Genomic DNA, 20,515 nt, shown 5'->3' with positions numbered 1-20,515 from the left:
TGAAAACCTGCCTTTCTTAAGGTGTATTTTTAAATGTACGGGTAGTATTTGTCTTGCACTAAATCCTTTTATTTGTCCTTAGTTGTAATTTTTCAATAATTTTGGGACAGATTCTACTGTCCTCCCAGATGTTACTTCACACTTTTTTTTTTCGTGATTATGAGGGAGAGGAAACAAGTATATGAGGATTGTGTTTTTTCATTATGGACTAGATTGTGGATTTACCACAAGGCTTGAATAAAAGGGCAGAATGCAGCTTAGTAGTTTTGCTGCCCTGGAAGCAGAATAGAGGCCAGATTGTGAATTAGTCACCGTTTGTTCCCTGGTCCATATCTTCCTCCTGCCCCTGTTTTGAGTATGCAGAGTAACTGCACCACCCCTTTTCCTGTCACATTTTACTTCCCCCTTCACACTGGTTCAGCAGTGCTGGCTTGTACTTGGATGGATCAGAGGTCTGCCATGGAGGGGGAGCTACAGCCCAGTGGAGGGATGTTGTGACCCACAATGCGCAGGTGAGCAGGGGAGTACCTTATGCCCTGTGCATGTGTGTAAAGTGGGATATGATTTTGTCATAGACTTTTCAGATTATTTTTGCAAAACTGTACATTGTATTGATTCACGGTCACGTTATGCCCTCTGTGTGTATGTATCTGAGAGGAGATTTTTGGACTCAATTCAGAAGCATTTAAAATATATTACTGCTTCCAACCATGAGAGTTGTGTGGCTAAATCCCTATGTAACTTGCTGAAAAAATCCTGTGAATAACCAGGAAAATAAATAGAAGCTTTTTTTTTTTAATTTGAAAAACATGCTTATAAAGGAAAGCCAAAAAGTATTTGGTTTAACTTCTATAACATAGTGGTCACTTATGCCAAGTGTCTGGTCTTTCTAGAACAGCTGAACAAATATTCTGTTAACCACTTAATATTAGCAAAAGATGACATTGTGTAGATATCAAATCTTCTAAATGGCAGCAGTTCAACTTGTTTGTTAGTAAAGTCTGTTATCTCATAATTTGACTTTCATGGATTAAAATCTTGTTTCCATATAAAGATTTTGAGTTCAGCCCAGAGGCTCACACCTGTGGAATAAAATCACTCTACTCATAAAATTAATGTAAAGTTAAGACAATATAATTGGGATACATTTTTCTCACATCTTCCCTTATTTTGGTTTAAAGTGAATTGTTAGCAGAGAAAAAACAACAGGAGAAAGTCCTAACTGATGAAATGGAGAATTCAAGGGTACAGATAGCTCAAGTAAATGAAGAACTAAACAAAATAGTTGGTGAGCTGCAGAATGCCAGAATTGACTACCATGAAGGAAGACGCCAGCAAATGAGAGCAGAGATGCTGGAGAGTCTCAAAAGACTTTATCCTGATTCTGTGGTAATTGGATGGATTTATTTGCATTTTTGTGGTTATAATTAGATTTGAGATTTGCATTTGCAGTTGTAGTTGTATATATGGCAGCATGGGGCTTTCTGTGACCATCTTAAATATATTTTAACTTTCAATCTATTTATGTATTCTAGGGACACTTGTAAATGGGAATGACAATGCAAATTTTGTACTACAAAAGAACAGTATGTTTATTAAATTCAATCTTTGTGAATTTAAAGAATTAAGTGATTGAACTAACACCAACCTTCAGATTATGAAAGTGTTCCTTTTTTCGTGCAGTTGATAAGCATGCTATTCATTCATGACTTTATTTTTAAAAATTTCAAATGGGAGTATCAATGTAAAAATTAGAATGATTAAAATTAAGAGCAGCACTGGCATTTCTTGGCTGAGCTAGAGTTTTATAGTGTGGTAGGATGGCAGAACTGCAGAGCATTTTACTCTAAGGTTGTGCTACTGTATGTCTGTATATTTTAATAGAAGTGGGAATGCAATTTTTTTAACTGAAGAACTTCAGTTTCAGATTATCCATTATGGTAAATGGTTAAACAGTACATGTACTTTACTGATAGTAAAAATAATTGATAACATTTAGGCTTGTGTATAAGATTTGGTATACATGGGTTGTATTCTTATTTTAGAGGATACAGTAACATTCAGAGCTGTCATTCAAGATCCAGATTGCTTAAACTTCTCTCATTTTTGCTACCAGAAAGCTATACTTTGGCCTGAAATGTATATGGATTTATTAATTGCTTCCTCATCTGTGAAAGGTTTATCATTTCTCAATTTTGTTATCTTAAGTTTGGAAGACTGCTTGACTTGTGTCATCCTATCCATAAAAAATATCAGCTGGCTGTTACCAAAGTCTTCGGCAAGTACATGAGTGCCATTGTTGTGGCTACTGAAAAAATAGCAAGGGATTGCATTCGATTCCTAAAGGAGGAAAGAGCTGAGCCTGAAACATTTCTTGCTTTGGATTACCTTGATGTAAGTTTTTTTCTTTTTTTTTCTTTTCATCACAAATTAGTTCAGTTTTAAGATTGCTTAAGGTAGAATTTAAGTTCTAAAAGGATATATAAATTATAAGTATTTAAGCATAAATAAAGCTATTGTAGAGACATTATGTCTCAAAAGGTTCTTGACTGCTATAAAAACTCAAACCCTTCCCCTTTCTGCACTGTGTACTTAAGACCCTTTATTGCAATTCCATCTCTTGGTTTCTCCTCCTCATGTAACTGGTTTTACTGTCTTCAGTGTATATATTACATCATGCTTTTATAAACTAGTTCCTTAAGCCATATAGTAAAACAGATCTGTCCCTAAACTTGTAGCATGTCAGAGAAAACTACTATAGAGGCCTGCAATTCAGACTTGTGCCCTAGGCCATCCATAGTTTAGTATTCTGTCCCAATATGGAATTTTGTTTGTGTTGTAGTTTGGCTCCTGAAAGAGCTGAGATGCAAAGGTCTGCTATATCTTGAGAAAACATTTCTAGCCTCTTTTTGTATTTATTAATAACATTTTAACATAAATTCAGCCTATTGGAAACTGATTTATTCTATAGATTTGACAATACTGTTTTCATAGATGAAATTTCGATATGTTTCAGAGTAACAAAAAAACCCTTGTTTTGTAATTAAATTGGAATCAGCTATTCGTTAATGGTGCATTGTAAAATGCACAGGACTCAGGGTGTGTGTTTAATGGGTAACTAAATTCCAACTTGAGCTGTTATGGAACAGCTGCTGCATGACTTGGTGCTACTTAACCTTAGCTGCCTCCTATCCTTTTGTAAAGTAAATTCACATATCTCACTGAGGTCATCAGTACTGTGGGGTTTTTTTTGTTTTGTTTTGTTTTTTAGCCAAATTTTAAAAATTACTTCAACCCAACATCTAATTTTGAGAGTCCTACTGCTTTGCCTCTCCTCTTACTCAAAAAATTAGGCCACTCTTCTAATCAGGATTTTGTGCCCCTGTAGTAACTAGTGCCATAGATGCCAGTATTTCTTTAATATCATAAAAGAATTCTGGCCACAGCCAGATAATAGGCAAGTGCTCTCCAAAACTATCTGAAAACCTTTTAGGCTGTCAAAGGAATCTTCTAAGTCTTTGGCTGTGTTGCAATAACGAAGCCAAGTCAGTCGGTCTGTTCCAGTGGAGCGCCCCAAGCGGGGGTTTTCCACGTCCTTTTATTATAATGGGTTACATAAATCATCCTATTATGCGCATGTACTAACTCGATCCAACTATCCGCCCCCATCTCCTGATTGGTGCTTCATGCACTGCGTGTTCCAGTGGTAAACACCTGGTCGGCGCTTAATCAGTGTGTCTCCTGACCGAGTGTCGGGGGGTGGGAACCACTTCAGCCGCTCTAAATACAGGGGCGGTCTTCCTACCCCCTTAGTGCTTAGGAAGTGTAAAATCCCTACAGGCTGAAGTACCCCAGATAGACTTTGCTGTGACCTCTTTTAAAATGTAACCCTCACAAACTCAAAGGCAGGGGGTCTTTGCTTGGACTGGCAGGAAAAAAGGATAGTGGCTCTTTTAAGGACTTTCGCCTCAGGGATTGAGGTGGAGGCATCATCTGAGCAGGTGGGTGGGGTGGTAGGGATCAGGTAAGCTGTTGGCTTCTGTGCACTTGTGGGAGTGTGTGTATACCCTGTCCTTCCAGCCTGAGTCCTTTGTCACATTAGGATTAGCAGCTCCTACCCTGGGGATTAGTGTAGGACTGGGTTTTTGGTCTGCCGTGGGCATTGCATTAGTTACCCCTTTTGGGTTAGGGAAAGAATTTTTCTCTTGCTGCCACGTTGGCTGGGGCAGTGTGGTTTCTTCCACCTTTGCCACAGCACCTCAGGCACCTGATGGGGTCGGGGAGGAGATAAGGTTCAAGTTGTTGGCCTTTTAAGAGATGGAAGTCCATTTCCTGATATTCCAAAATTGGAAGTGGACTTAAAGGAAAGTATCCCCTAAGGAGGGGAATGGGCTTCCTAGTGCCTGGTACAAGCAAAACAACCCCTTTCCCTAGCCCCTTAATCCCTATATGAGTGGAGGGCAGTGGGTTTCCAGCAACATTCTGGGGACCAGCTATGTAGGGGTCGGGGACTGACAACAGCTCTCCACCATGTGAAAATGATAAAGGGAAGGGAGTCATGACCAGGAGTCATTGCTTGATAGTTCCCAGGTGAGATAAGTTAATAAAGCTTGAGCCTAATTAAACCACATCCCCTGTATCTAGGCTGGTCTTCCCATGTGTCCAGGACAATAATGTCTCTTCTGTGGAGACTTTAAAGGATCTTTGTGCCAGGAAACTGCAGTCTGGCTTCAAGAAAAATAGGTGAATTGGTCATTGAAGCAATCCTGCCTCTGCAGGCATGGGAGAATCACTCAGCAGTGGAACCAATATGATTCCTTTTCATAGGAAAGAGAGAGAGAGATGGGAGGCCGCACAAGTGGATGCATGCCAGGGGAGTGTTTTGTGGCAAACAGTGGAGCTCTGTTAAGCATATTCTTCCACTCCAAGGAGACATGGTATTGCAGGAAGGGCTGTTGCAGCCTTCAGGTCTCTCAGTGGCATGACAAACTGGACTGGGGATGATTAATGTCACAGTGGCAGCTGTGGGTGCTCAGCATATCTGAAAATCATACCATACTTATTTAGATGTCTGTGTGTGATTTTTTTTTTTATGCCCAAGTTTAGATGCCCAAGTTTGTGTGTTGATTCTTACATGAGAGGATGCTAGTGATTGCAGTATGTTAAATTGTTTCCATCAGTAATTGAGGTTTAATTGAAATAAAATCACTAATAGAGCTATGACAGAATCATTGTTCCCATGTTAAAATTGAAAACTTGTTATTTTGCCTTTTAAATTTGATATAGGCAATCACTATTCTAGGCACTGATTCAGGAAAGCAATTACACCTCTACCCCAATATAACACTGTCCTTGGGAGCCAAAAAAATCTTACTGCGTTATAGGTGAAACCATGTTATAGCAAACTTACTTTGATCTGCTGGAGTGCGCAGCCCCGCCCCCCCCCCCAAGCGCTGCTTTACCACATTATATCCGAATTCATGTTATATCAGGTCGCATTATATCGGGGTAGAGGTGTATGTGTTTTGCTCAATAGAGATGGATTTAAGCACATGCTTAAGTTCTGTCCTGATTATAAATGTTTTCTTGAATCGAAGTCCTAATGTTTTTACATAAATCCTAGCATCTTTGATTGTGGGCAGATTTTTAATGTTACTTTAATGCATGATTTGTCCATTTTTTATTTACTTCAATAAATGTAAATTTTGTTTTGTCAGAAGGCACAAGTATGACTGAAAATATGGATGTTTGTTGTTAATTTTATTCATGCAGTATACTATCCCACCAAAGTACTTGTATCACATTATTTCAGCTACTTCTCCAGAAGATTGTTTTTGCTTTTTAGGTTAAGCCCATCAATGAAAAATTAAGGGAGATAAAAGGATCTAAAATGATGATTGATGTTGTACAGACTCCATTTACGCCCTTGAAAAAAGTGATACAGTTTGTATGTGGGAATGGTCTGGTCTGTGAAACTGTTAAAGAAGCAAGACAGATAGCATTTGATGGACCAGTGAGATTGAAAGTAAGAAACTGAATTTTATTTCATGTTTTTTTCATCAGGTGGATTGCAATGATATGTTTAATACCATTTGAAATAACTTGTTCTATAAATATCCTACAAAATATGACTTAACTAAAAACTGGCGTTATATTGCTCTCGCCAGCTTACACAGAAAGAAACTTAATCCCCTGAAATTTCACATAACCCATCTCTTTCCAGTGTGGAATTTTTCTGGAAAGCTCAGAGGGAAAATGTTAGAAAAGGAGTTTTAAATTATGGTGCTGAAATATTTCCCTGCAGCTGACATTTTTGCAAATGATCCTTTTTTTCCTTTTGCTTGTTACTTTTAAAATGTTTGGCTGAGAAACATAAAATCTGTTTTATTGGCTTTCCTGCAGAGAAGTGCCTTCATATGTTCTTGTGGGTTTCCTGTGTGGGAGGTGCAGGCAAAAGTTTGCACTATGGTTGAAAGTCTCGCTACTTCATTCTGCAGTGCCTCTCTGCTGATGATTAAACACCACGATGGTACATGGGGGTAGCTCCCTGTCATGTACCTTCTGAAGACCCGTTAAAGTCTACAGAATGGGAGCCCTGCTTTGATAGTCCATGTTAAATCTTTTGAAACAACACTTTCTTCCAGTGGACCTTCTGTACCAGTCTGATGTAAATTTTTGTTGCTCGTTCAAAAACAAGAATAATCCTAAACAAAACAATCTTTAAGTAGTTTTGAGTTGAAAAATGAAGATTGAAAGTATGTTTCACTTGTTATCAAGCTGACACCCAAAAATACGTATACTTTTTTTTAAACAAAATTTTTACACTTTTTAAAGACCCAACCTTTAGAATATTTGGAAATGAATAGTTAAGGGTTCCAACTGTGTAAATATAAAATATATAAAAATCCCATTTCCAGTTCATGGGATTAATTTCCAATAGGCTATAATACTAATTTATATTAAAACATTACTCACTGCAAAATAACACTACTTGTGTCAGTTGCATACTTCTGTAGCTTGCTCAGTATACCTCTGTGTAAGCAAGGGGTTTGGGGACATGGTCCAACTAAGTATGGAGGTTACTTATATATAGTTACATGCACTTGTTTGCTCAGATCTTGGTCCATTAGCTGCTAGAGTATTGCAGATGCACAGTTCCTAACCCAACTTAGTAGTAGTGTTCATTAAAGAAAATAAAATGTCTTTAATTTTCAGACAGTCTCTCTTGATGGAACTTTATTTTTGAAATCTGGAGTTATCTCTGGAGGGTCAAGTGACTTGAAATTTAAAGCTAGATATTGGGATGAAAAAGAGATGAAAGAAATGAAAGAAAGAAGGGATAGGTTGGTTAATGAACTAAAGGTAAGTCCATTAAATAGACAATTCTATCTTAACACTAAAGGCAAAATGGAATAAAAGTCATGAATGGGAAGACAGTCCGAGGAACTGTTCAGTTTTTGTCAACTTTTAATTTCAAGTTAATTTATTTTATTCCTGATTTATTTTATTCATGCAGGATGGGGTGGCAGAACTAGTAGTGGCTTGTTGGTCGGAAGTACTGCCTGTCTGATACCTTTGTTCCAAGAGGTAATGCAGTGTGACTGCATGCATCTGGGCCATTCATTTATCTGTAACCCGCACTAGCAGTGTAGTTTTGTTTCCCCATCTAGTGGGTAGTTTACTGTTTCTGGGGAGATGAGACCAAGCTACTCTCTGTGTGGATTACATAGATAGAGAACTGCTTAACTGTTAAGAGCTAGCTTTGCTATAGGAAGTGTTGTGGTATGGTAGGAGCACTTCATGTCTTTCATCAGAGAAGCTGTTTGAGGCATTGCTATAGTCAAGTGACTAGTGAGAATAAAATTATTAGCATGCAACAGAGAACAATCTTTCATGAATTGTGACTGTAAAACTTGGTTTCATAGCTTCCCTATAGATTTGTTGGGAGGACCAGAACAGTAATTTATCAATTTATGCCCTTTTACACTAGAAAGTGAACCAGTGTTTGAAAAGCATTTTCAAATATGCGCCACACCATCAAAACTTAACTTGATTGTGGTCAGCTGGCCCACATAGATGGGGCTTAACTGTGCTAAATTTGTCTAATTAGACACCTTGTTAAATGGAAGTCAGATTATGCTCATAAAGATTTTTTTCTCTCGCCTGTGAATAGAGCAATTTATTTTTGAGTATGAAGTTGATTTCTGTTTTTAAAACTTACTTTTTATTTATATTCTCATACAATTTTTGAAATCTGTTTTAGGAATTAATGAAGATCAAACGTAAGGAGACTGACTTGAAACAGTTACAGGCACAGTGCCAGGGAACTCAGACTCGGCTCAAATATTCGCAGAGCGAATTAGAGAATATTAAAAAGAAACACCTGGCTAATTTCTACAAGGTAGTACAGAATAACGAAGCTCCTATTTTTTCCTCTGGTTTTGGTGATCTTAGGTTATAATTTTTATGCTTAATAAACATTGTATCTAATACTCAGTCTTAGCTGGTACATTTATTTGTAATATATAATTTGCATTCCGTTCTACAGAATTATAGTCATTACACTTGAATCAACAATAGTGATTTCAGAGAAAAAGTTTCAGCATAAACTTTCATGGGCTACAGCTCACTTCTTCTGTAGCCCATAAATGCTTATGCTGAAATAAATTTGTTAGTCTCTAAAGTGCCACAAGTACTCCTGTTCTTTTTGCGGATACAGACTAACACGGCTGCTACTCTGAAACCAGAAAAAAAGTTGTACTTCTTAACTCAACACAAGATATATATAGCCATAGTATCAGAAGCATCTATTAATATTTAGAATATCATTCATTTTGTTTAAAGAAACCAATAAAAAAACTTATTTCCTTCTTCCTCTTTGTAATTAGGAAAAATCTAAGCTTGAAAGTGAGTTAGTAAATATTAAATCACAATATGCTATGCTGAATGAAGGACTTCTACAAAGAGCAGAGAAGATTGAAGAGTTTCAAAAGAAAATGAATGAGGTAACACATTCTATAATGTTCATGACAAATTATGGAGTTATAAATGGCTTACAGCAACTTCTCTGTAGGGTTGAGAGTGAACTCATGCAATTATTAAACCATTAGTGTCTGAACAGTAGCTATACTCTATAGATGTGCTAAAGCACTCCAGGGAACATGCAGCATGCTATACTATTCTACCAGTGACGATATCCTAAACATTAAAATATTTTAATATGCGTGTTCCAGTATCCCAGTTTTATCAGTTCATAACCTTAAAATACTGAATCATTTTTATTCAAACCAGAATTTTGTGCTTCCTAAGTGAGTAATGTAGAACAAAACTAATTTGAAGTTTCAGGTGGCCTTTTTTCATTTACATAAACATTACAGTTTTATTTGGAATAAGGAGGGAAACATTTCCTCTGCTCAAGGAACTTCAAAAATATTGTGAAGCAATTTTGCTGGGACTCAAGAAAATATTCACTTTGGAACGGAGACAAAATGTAGAAGGTTTCAGTCCAAAGGGCATTAGTTTATTAAAGGAATATGAAAACAGAAACTGGAATTCAACCTTAACTGTAGTGTTTGCCACCATGAAGAAAATACTCTCTCTATATCAACATTCATGGTGGTATAACATAAAGGTTTTATTTGCATCAATTTGAGATTATTGCAATGCTCACACATGTCTCTGTGGATCATCTCAACCCTTTGTCACACCATAAAATTAAGCATTTTTATATGCTACATAGAAATTATTTTAGAAATTTTTTTTAATTTTAAAATTTTAATTGACTTTTTTTGTATCTCTACCTATAAAAACAGCTTTCTTAGTTACTGTGAGTCAACTATACAGGGCTTGATAGTTGAAATACAGTTCTCACCAAAAGCACATTTTCCGAGCATGTTGTCATTTCCTGTGTAAATAATGTAGTGCTGGATTTTATAGCAAAAGAATATGTAGATTAAGAATTTCCTAAGAATAGTGTATCTATTAATGGTGTTTAAATAAGACTGGATATTGATGTGTTTATAAATGATGTAGTTTTTAGCATTACATTTAACTCACAGCGGTTTGTAAGAGCTTTTATTTTTCTTAAAGATCCATATTAGCTTGTGCTGCATGTTTTTTAAATTTTGTTCCTCTGATAGGTGCAAAATGGAGTACTCACTATATTTGTTTGTGTCCCATTGTCCCTTGAACTTTTGTAAGCATAATTTTCCAAATCTAAAACTCTTTATCTGTTTGTTAATTTTAGGTCATATGTGTGGGTTTGTAGATATCCGTTTTCTAGTCTGGGGAAAGTTTTTTGCTCTTTTCTTTGTCAGTAAGAGTAACTTGTTGTACTGGTGTGATTCCACTGTATAAATGTGGAGAAGGAGTAGGATTTCTAACAAGGAATAAGCACTCTCCTCTGTAGCACAGAGCTTAGCTTTGCAGAAGAATTTAGTGGCAGGAATGGGCTTGGAGGATCAGCAGCTCTGCATACCCTGTAGCCTTCTCCTTCCCCATAGAGAGTGGGAGCCATGGGTAGGAGTGTGAGGCTAATGTTCCAGTATGATACCTTGAATTGTCTCTGGAGTAACACTGCTCCTGCTCTGGCACAAATGGCTAACGTAGGGATTCCTCTCCTCATCCTGTGAAGGTCACCTGCACTATCTGGTTATTTGGACTTCACACCCAGTTTGAAAATTCCTAGTGCAACTAAATTCCCAGCAGCTTTAAAATGCATTGTGTTTCTAAAATGTCTTTAAAACTTTGCCCAATATATAAAAAAATAAACCTTTTTTATAAAATGATGCTTCTCTTCCGTGAATTAAAAAAGTTTAAGTGGTTTGTTTGGATCATTTGTTTAAAGGTTGAAGATGCTGTGTTCCAGGACTTCTGTAAAGAAATTGGGGTAGAGAATATTCGTGTATTTGAGCAAGAACGTGTGAAACAGCAGGAAGAAACTGACAGAAAAAGGTGTTTTTCTAACAAATGCAAATTGCTGTATGCATTATCAAAACAAGTACACCGGTAATTTAGTAATTGCATAGTTACTGTAGGAAGGATCGCCAAAGCCCAAGAGATTTACTGCAAGATGTCAGTTTTTCTCCATCATTACATATCTAGCAATCCTAACAATATGGTAATGTACTTATTACTTGGAGTTAGTTTAGGTATACTGTCTGTCTGGGGCTACTACACCAACTGCAATATTAGTCCACAGTGGCGTTTCACAACAAACTGGTTAGATAAGAATATATTAATACTGTACATTTGACATTATTACAATACTACATATATAATATAGCAATAAGCAAGAATAATAACCTAAAAACTGCCCAGAGAAATGGCTTTATCATTACATTTGTGAAAACATTAACACTATTAATCAAGGTGTAGTGGAGGCCACTCTGCCTCACTACACAAGGTCACACATTTCAAAGGAGAACTAATTAAGGATGTAATGTTTCTATATGGGAAGCACCCAGTGACGAAATTAGAACTTCATACAAGATATTTTCAAATTGGTAACATCAACAATAGGGATTTCATTCACATACTTAGAAACTTGTCCTTTGTCACCTTTCTCAAAGAGGAGAGTCAGAAGCACTGGAGACTGGTGTCCTGTTCCAGGATTGGATATGAAGTCTTCCCTTTATAATCTTATAGACTAAAAACTTGAAATGAAGATTACTGTTCATTTGTGTATCATCTCATCAGTCAAGCAAACTGATTCATGGACCTTAGTTGTTAACAGCAAATCATCTTTGCCTGTATTCCAATACAGATTCCCAGTAACAGAGTCCAATTCCTTTTCTCCACCCAGGTTATCTGTTGAGTTGGACATTCTGATGTGTTGTCATCTAGAAACTTAGAGGACAAAACACTTTCCTTGCATGTGGTTGAGATTCAAATACTTGTACAGGTTGATAGCTGTACAGGATTTTAAACTTCAGAATAGCGGACATGCTCCATTTTAAATCCATGTTTTAGATCTTGGAGAATTGGGGGTTCAGAGGAGGGTGGTTTTAAAAAGCTAATAACGGAACAATAAAAGGAGAAGCTTTCTGTATTGGTCATGAGTACATACCTTGTACTGAGAAGCGAGAAGGACTAAACTTTGTGTCACTTCTGTTTCTGAAGGGACAAAATGTTTGTGGAAGTAGTCATCAGTATACTCTGGACTAGTGTGGGTTTTTTGTTACTATTTTCAGTATATCTGCTAGATACTTCATTTGTGGATTGCATACTTATCTTGCAATGGTCATCCTATGTCTAAATTATCCTGTTAAATTTAGTGTGCTTTTTGCATTTATATTCATTTATTCTGAAGTAAAAATGAATGGGGTACATTTGCTTTGCAGTCTTTTTTTTTTTTATGGATACTTTAAAATCAGTGCTAACGTTATTTTTGGCCAACACTCAGAAATCAGTTTATTACATTATGTTTGGCCAGACTGGGGTTTGAAAACCAGAAGACACGACTGAGCATTCAGCTTGAATACAGTCGTGGCGAGCTACAAAAATTGGTGAACAAGATCCACATGTTGAAGGAGACAGTTCGTAAGGATGAGTCTGAGATTGTCAGGCTAAAGAAGGTAACTGTTACAATACAATATCCTATTGCAGGAGAGAAGGATAATATAGAGAATCATAATTTTAAGTGAACTTGGTACTTACACCTCTATCCTGATATAACGCTGTCCTCGGGAGCCAAAAAAATCTTACTGCGTTATAGGTGAAACCACATTATATTGAACTTGCTTTGATCTGCCAGAGCGCGCAGCCTCCCCCTCCCCCCGGAGCGCTGCTTTACTGCATTATATCCAAATTCGTGTTCTATTGGGTCGCGTTATATCGAGGTAGAGGTGTATTTATAAATGTCAGAATATTCAGTTGTATACATTTTAACTTGAAACAAATACATTAAAATAACATATGTGAACTGGAAAAAGTCAGAAAATATTAAGAGCAACCTTAACTCTGTCTGCTTGTACATGGTGCATGTTCATGTCATTAAAGACATTCCTGTAATGCACATGTATGCATCAATGGCTATAGATAAACATGCAGTTAAAATATTAATAGCACAAGGTTGAGGTTCTTTAGCAAGTTTTACTAGTGACAGCTAAACTAACAAGCATTTATATCACGCTTTTCATCTTCAAAATACTTTACACATAGTAAATATAGTCAGCTTAAAATAATTTCAGCATAACTGAGCATACAGAATGGCCTCATATTTTTATATGAAGTAGTTTTTAAAGTTGACAGTATCCAATGTACATTCTTTGTAGTTGGCTTTTCTTAAAATTCACTTTTAAAAAATTGTGAGCATATGCAGTAATAAAAAGTTGCACATTCATATGCAATTAGCATTATTTTATCCCTTTATACTGATTGATTTTCTGTCCATGTGAAGCAGTGAAAAGGAGAGTGATAGATGTTTATACCACATAAGCCTGCTCCATTGTGAGAATGCCAGGTACAGCTCTATTTTCCACATCTCTCCATTAACGTAAATCAAATCATAATTAAAATACTGAGGAAAGGGTGTATTTCTGGAGATGGGGGGGGGGGAATAAAATTTCTTTGAAGAGTTGAAAGCATATATTGAGTGATGAGCTGCCAAAATATTAACAATCGGTTCCCTCCTCACCCCATGAGGGGGTCATGCCCCCCTCGGGACTCCTGCCCGCCCCCCCGGGACCCCTGCCCCATCCAACCCCCTTCCCTGTCCCCTGACTGCCCCCTGCCACCCCATCCAACCCTTTTCTCATTCCTGATGGCACCCCGGGACCCCTGCCCCATCCAACCACCCCTTCTCTCTGTCCCTGGAATGCCTACCCCTGACTGCCCCCCACTGCCCCATCCAACCCCTGCTCCTTCCTGACTGCCCCCCCCAGGACCCTTGCCCCCGTTCAATCCCCCTGTTCCCTGCCCTCTGACCGCCCCGACACTAATCCACCCCCCCAACACCCCCTCCCTACTCCCTGCCCCCTTACCGCGCTGCCTGGAGGTGGGAGCTGGGGCTGGGACCGGAGCTGCTCGGCCGGAGCCAGGGCGCTCGGCCGGGACTGGACCCCGGGAGCCGGGCGGGAGCCGCGCTGCCCGGCTGAGGTCGGGACCAGGAGCCGGGCAGGAGCCCAGAGCCCTCTTCCCGCTCACGCCCCCACCCCAGCTCACCTGGGGGAAGCCGCTGCTTTCTTCTCAGCCCTCCCAGGCTTCTTGTGCGAACAGCTGATTCACGGGAAGCTGGGGAGGGGGAGGAGAAGCTGGAGGAGCATTCAGAAGAGGAGGCAGAGGCGGAGTGAGGTGAGCTGGGGCTAGGGGAAGGGCAGGGAGCTGCTAGAGCTTTTGTTAAATTTAAAAGCCCTGGCGGGACAACCGGTTCTAAATGGGCTTCTAAATTTAAAACCGATTCCCGCGAACCAGTGGGAACCGGCTCCAGCTCACCGCTGCATATATTCCTCTTTTGTGATTAAAATCTTTCCTCTAAAACCTGATTGCATGGGCTGTGAGTAAATAGGAGTTTGTGTGAGGTGTGAGAAGGATGGAATCCTCTCTCCAATGCTGAGGGAACTTTGGAAGAGGATTACAATAGCGCATGGACTATAATAGAGTCCACAGCATCTGTGCCCCCGCACTCTGTTTTGGTGGTTTTGAATAGTGGACCCATGTAGTCATGAAGCTGCTGGCCATGTCCCCACCTGCACAACACTCCAGTGTCTCCTGTGGATAGGATTGTCTGTGCCGGCTTTCCATGAATGCCTTCTTCCTAGTGCCTCTTAGGTTTCATCCATTCTTATTGAAATCAAAAGCAACATTCCTATTTACTTCCTTATTGTAGGATCAGGGCCTTTGTAATCATAGAGAATGGGATGCTGTTTTAATTTTATCAAAGGAAAGAAAGTATCTGAAAGGTGTGTGTGTTGGTGTGGATCCTGCTATATATTCTTTTTGCTAGCAATGGGGCCACTCATGCATCCTTAGCCTCTTCATGCTCCCATACAAGGACATAAAGGTGTGGCAGGTTTGACCATCCCTCAGTTTTCTCCTACTGCCTGTGGCAGCAGTATGGAACTAATGTGTGTCTGGCTTGTTGGTGCTTTAATATTGGCTATTCTCATCCAAACTTCATAAATCTTGTGAAGATTCTTTAGAACAGCCTTCATTCTCCTTATTTTAATGTATTGGAACAGAGTAAAACCCAAGCTGATTGATTTTCTCTGACGCAAGCTCCCCCTCTAAAGACTGCTTTGTACAAGGACTTGAAGGTGGTAGGCTTAAAACCCACAGGCCTCATGCCTCACTTATCTTATGACATGGATTCTATTTGCATATGGGCACATCAGGCACCTGATCTGATTGAGCAAATCCCTCATCCCAAGCAGGTGGTTTGCACCTCATTCTCCACTTGGAATCAAGTGACACAGAAGACTGAACTTCCATCTCCTGGAGCAGTCAATGAAGACGGCATCAAAATCCCTGTGGGTTCAAGGACCCCCATGCCAGTGAAGCCTGCACTGTCCAGTGCACCACTGACCAGGTGAGTGATGCCTAAGAACTCAACAGATAATTCTGGGTTGAGCAAAGAGCCAAACAGCATCCATGGCACTTGATTCACCTAGACCTTCAGATCATGCCTCAGACATTGAAACAGGGCACCATTTGGGGTCACACAGAGTAATGGGGCAGAAGCTCATGGAAATGCTCAGTGTCATCTTATGTAGAGAGACACAGTAAAACATTGGGAGATAATCTTCCCCCCCCCCTCCTTCCCAAGCCTCACCTATCACTTAATATGAGCGGGGGGAAAAATAACAGAATGACACCATTGGTACTAGGCTGGATACCAAAAGTACCCCTACATATGCACTGGCACTGGAGGAACAACTGCAACCTATGCCAGATCCATACCTGGCACTGGAGACATCCCTTGGTACCAGCACAAGCCTGATACTGCTGACGCCTTACCCATTGGTGGCATCTATAGAGGAGATACAGCCATCTGCCCTCTATGATTGAGCAGAGAACTGTCCCACATAAGATCCATCAGCGGATCTAAGGACTTAGCCTCCACCACATCAGGATTGGCACTGGTATAGCCCCAATAACCTGCCAGCCGCCCATATGTTTCCAGGATGCTGTCCTGACCGCTCTGGAAATACTGAGGCCTATTGTTCCAGGTGTCAAGAAACCACTTGCCTCTAATGAAAAAAGGAAAAGGTCCTCCTCCCCAGTGATATCACTGACTCCAATAATACCCAAGTACCAGGAAGAGTGGGACCCAGAGGTATGAATGCGGCAGCAGCAGTCTTCCTCCACACCCTTGCCCTGCAGAGGACCTGTCTTTGTCAGCTCCAGATGAAACAGTCATTTCAGCAACGATGCTGATCCCAGATGATTTTAGGGCATTTCAGGAGTTCCTGATACAGGTTACAGACACCTTGGAGATCAAGAAATCTAAAAAATTATTTGCTATCCATCCCTGGGACCGGCCAGAATATCTCTTCCTATAAATGAGAGAGCTTTAGATTCAGAAAGTGCACTGTGGTAAATACTAGTCACCTACTGACGATGAAATGCATAGAAAAATGATATCTAGTACGGAAGGAATTGAATATTTCTATTTGCACCCCAACCCCAGTTCCTTAGTAGTTCTGGCTGTCCACGCTCACCAGGAACCCAACAAAATAAAAGGATTCCAAAAGACTTAACCTGTTTGGGTGAAAGTCTTCCTGTGCTTCATTCAAGCTGAATGTGTCAAATTTGCCAGGTTGTCCTAACCGAGTACAGTTTCTTAATATGGGATGGGATGCCATTCAGCAGACCCTGCTCCCCTCCCCTACCCCCCGCCTCCTGGAGAAGAGAGAATAGCTTAATGACCTTTTTACAGAGGGCCAGCTGGTAACAGAGTCAGCTCTTCAGGCTGCATTGGATGTGGCAGATACCACAGTCTGGTCCATGGCCACCTCTGTTACCATGTAAATAGCATTCTGGCTTTAGGCATTCTTCATGAAGTGCAAGCCATAACTGAGGATTTACCATGTGAAGAATCAGAATTATTTAGTGAGAAAACAGCACCCTGTACTCGCTAAAGGACTCAAAGAGATGTGGAGGTCCCCAGGAATCTGTATGCTTCCAGTGTACCATCATCAATCACACCACCAGGATAGGCAACAAACAGTTCCGTATCCCAATCAGTCTAAAAATCTATAAAAGTACAGGAGTACAGTACACTAGCCACACAGAGCATTGCATTCATGCATTGCTAAACTTGATAGTTTGGTGTCGGTGCAGCTTTCAACCAATCAACTGAGCAGTCTCTTGAGCACAAGCTTCATCTCGTCCCACCAGGCCTGGTTGGACATCACCACTAACAAATGGGTGCTAGATGTTGTCACATGCTTATACCATCCAAGTCTTCTCCCTACCCTCTTCCTGTGTTCTTCCTCATCCCTCTTCAGGAACCCTTCTCATGAGAGCCTTTCACAGACAGAATTGGCCTTGTTACGCTGGCTAGTAGCAATAGAAGAGTTGCCTCAGGAATACAGGGGAAGAAAGTCTATTCTCTGTATTTTCCTAGTCCAAAAAAGAAAAAGGTTTTTTGGTCCTATCCTACACCCGAGGAGGCTCAGTAGATACATATGCTGTCTCAGATTCAGGATGGTAATGGTTACATGCATCACTTTGAGGTTAAGACTGGCTTGTGACTTTCAACTTGCAATATCCATACCTCCCTATTGCCAACTACCTGGCTCGTAGAAAGTCCCTCAGATTTATAGACGGACTCAAGCATTATCTATACAGAGTCCTACCCTTTGGACTGTCCATGGCAATGAGTGTATTCACCACCTGGCAGTGGTGGTGAGATATCTAAGGAAATAGGGACTTCATGTCTACGCATATCTAGATGATAGGCTGATCAGGGTCAAGTCCCAGGATTGAGACCAAGACAGCCCTACACAGAATCATCTCCTTCCTCTCCTGATTAGAGCTCCTAGTGAATTATGAAAAATAGTCTCACATTGTCGAAGTGAATAGAATTCATACTCAACTCATGTCAGAGTGAGCATACCTGCCAGAAGACAGATGCAGAGCCCTTCAGTAATTTGTGCATAACTCTCACATGCCTGGGACCAATAGGACACACGTAGGTGTGTCCCTACGTGACGCTGCTTGCCAGATTCCTTCTGTGGCCATTACAATGGTGTACTGCCCAGCCAAGCATCATTTGAGCACATTGGTCATGGTACCACCCCAAATCTTGGGAGCACTTACCTGGTGGCTGGATGTCTCGAATGCGAGAATAGAGGTGTCCTTCTTGACTTCCTCCCTGACTTAGACAAATATATAGATATGTTTAACCTTTATCTATTTATTATTATTTTTATACAATTATAGATGTGTTGTAACTTTTATACATTTTAATTTCTTTAAATTTTAATTTGCTATACACAATAAGTAGAAATGCTTTTAAGACATCATGTGGTTTCAATCTGTACAAAACTATTGGATGATAGTTTGTTGGCTTTTACTATGTATTAAGATAATCCTTTGAGATTAAGACTACATATGCTCTCAATAAAATTGTTTTGGGTCTGTGTTTAAGAAAGTACCATGAATAGCTCGCTGGATATATAGGAATCTATGTAGCTGAGTATTTTCAAGTGCAATAGTTTCACAGCATGAATAGCTTTATTAAGAAACTGACAGCTAGTTTGTTTTGCCAATGTAATATGGTATAAACGTTTTAAACCTTGATTCCCTCTTGCTATATAATGGCATATTAGGCTTTTAAAATAAAAGATAACATTAAAAATATGGAATTATTTTTTATGCAGGCTGAGGAAGAATTTCTACTAATGGTGAATGAAATAATGGGGGAACAACAGCATCTTAAGGATAAATTAATAACTCTCAAAACTGAGGTTACAAAAGTCCAAAATGAAGTTGAGGAATCAAGGAAGAAATTATTAACCCTTAATAGGTAACTACTAACTGTACTTGGGTATAATAATTAGTTTAGTAATTTCAAAAGAGGTCAGCACTTTAGATGCTTGAACCTTTTGTGGGAAGTCAGTTGTCATATTGGATCAGACCTGAGGTCAGTGTAGTCCAGTGATCCAGTCTCCAGCAGTGGCCAGCATGCTACAAAGGAAGGTGTAAGAACCTGTAGTGGGTAGATGTGGGATAATATGCCCACACACCCCCACCCCCAATTAGGTCTCATCCTGGTCTCTCTCATAGTTAGAAATAGTTAAACCTTGAATTTTTTATTAAAATTTTAGGGTGATTTTTCTAGTTTTTTTTCTGTGTGCACAGTGCTACACTCAGTGCCTGTCAGGTATTGCATATCTAGAGGGAAATACTAATTTGAGACTGCTTTCTTGTCCTGCTTCCGCTGCTAAATCATCTTCTGTGGGAACGGTTCCTCCTTTAGTTTAGTCTAGTCTATTTTGTCTTCCCCAATCCTGCTTAATCTGTGCATATATTCTCTTTTAGTACCTCCAACTGAATCAATATATGGTCATTATTAGCCATATATTATCAGCCATTGTTCAATCCAGTGAGTCATTGTCCTTTTGGGGGATAAACATGTATGTATTAGCTAAGAAAATGTGTGAAATATTTCTCACAGTATACTTTATTCATAAAGTTATAAGAATTCATAAGTTTGATACTCATCTAACAATGTATTATATAACAATAATTATGATAAATAGTTTTTAATGGCTAACTACACCTCTACCTCGATATAACGCTTTCCTCAGGAGCCAAAAAAATCTTACCGCGTTATAGGTGAAACGGCATTTGTAGTGGGGTGGCTACCCGCTCATGCCCTTCGGGACTTAAAACAGCCCAGGAGAGGGCTGTAGCTGGGGCAAGAAGTCTGGGCTGATTGGGAGAAAGCAGGCCCAGCTGTGGCCAGGTCCCAAGCAGGCCCAGCTGGCCCCTATAAGAGGCAGTGAGCCAGGAGCCCAGACAGTCTCCCTCTGCTTGTAGAGGGAGAAGGGCCTGGCTGCAGGGAGCTAGACAAGGTACCTAGAGTGGAGCAGGGCTGGGGAAAGGCAGAGGAGCTCCTGCCTGGAAAGCCCCAGGCTGCGGCCTAGCATTAGGCCAAGAGGTACTGGGGGTTGCAGGGGGCAGCCCAAGGGGTAGGCAAAGGCAGCAGGTCCAAACCCATTTGCCTATGATGAGAGGCTGATACTGCAGTCTGCCCCAGTGAACAGGGGCTAGATGGAGACTGGGCAGTAGCCAATACTGAGGCAAAGTGGGGATAGTGGGGTGGGGGTTCCCCTGGGAGGGGGGAGACCCAGTTAAAAGGGCACTGGGGTCCTGGGAGGGACACGGGGGCCAGCAGAGGACAGGCGGATCACTGGCCTGCAGAGGGCGGTCCTGGCTGGAAGTGAGCTAATTCCCAGGGCGACCAGCAGGAGGCGCCGGAGGGGTGAGTCTGCACGTCTACAGCGTTATGTTGAACTTGCTTTGATCCACCGTAGTGCGCAGCCCTCCCCCCCCCCCCCCGAGTTCT

At 40.2% G+C, this 20,515-nt stretch overlaps 1 protein-coding gene across 2 annotated transcripts in view; it reads left to right on the top strand.

Moving 5' to 3' along the window:
• The window catches only part of SMC1B (structural maintenance of chromosomes 1B), a 75,363-nt gene that overhangs the window by 18,044 nt on the left and 36,804 nt on the right, over positions 1–20,515 (top strand). For both annotated transcript variants that reach the window (XM_044995270.1, XM_044995280.1), the window contains 9 exons: positions 1,182–1,389; positions 2,209–2,394; positions 5,846–6,025; positions 7,216–7,362; positions 8,264–8,401; positions 8,889–9,005; positions 10,847–10,953; positions 12,434–12,575; positions 18,825–18,970. In XM_044995270.1, coding sequence (XP_044851205.1) covers positions 1,182–1,389; positions 2,209–2,394; positions 5,846–6,025; positions 7,216–7,362; positions 8,264–8,401; positions 8,889–9,005; positions 10,847–10,953; positions 12,434–12,575; positions 18,825–18,970 — 1,371 coding nt within the window. The remainder of the gene's footprint in view (positions 1–1,181; positions 1,390–2,208; positions 2,395–5,845; positions 6,026–7,215; positions 7,363–8,263; positions 8,402–8,888; positions 9,006–10,846; positions 10,954–12,433; positions 12,576–18,824; positions 18,971–20,515) is intronic.

The sequence above is a fragment of the Mauremys mutica genome, chromosome 1, assembly GCF_020497125.1.
Source record: "Mauremys mutica isolate MM-2020 ecotype Southern chromosome 1, ASM2049712v1, whole genome shotgun sequence".
Taxonomy (NCBI): domain Eukaryota; kingdom Metazoa; phylum Chordata; order Testudines; family Geoemydidae; genus Mauremys; species Mauremys mutica.
This window is presented reverse-complemented; position numbering and strand designations above follow the sequence as displayed.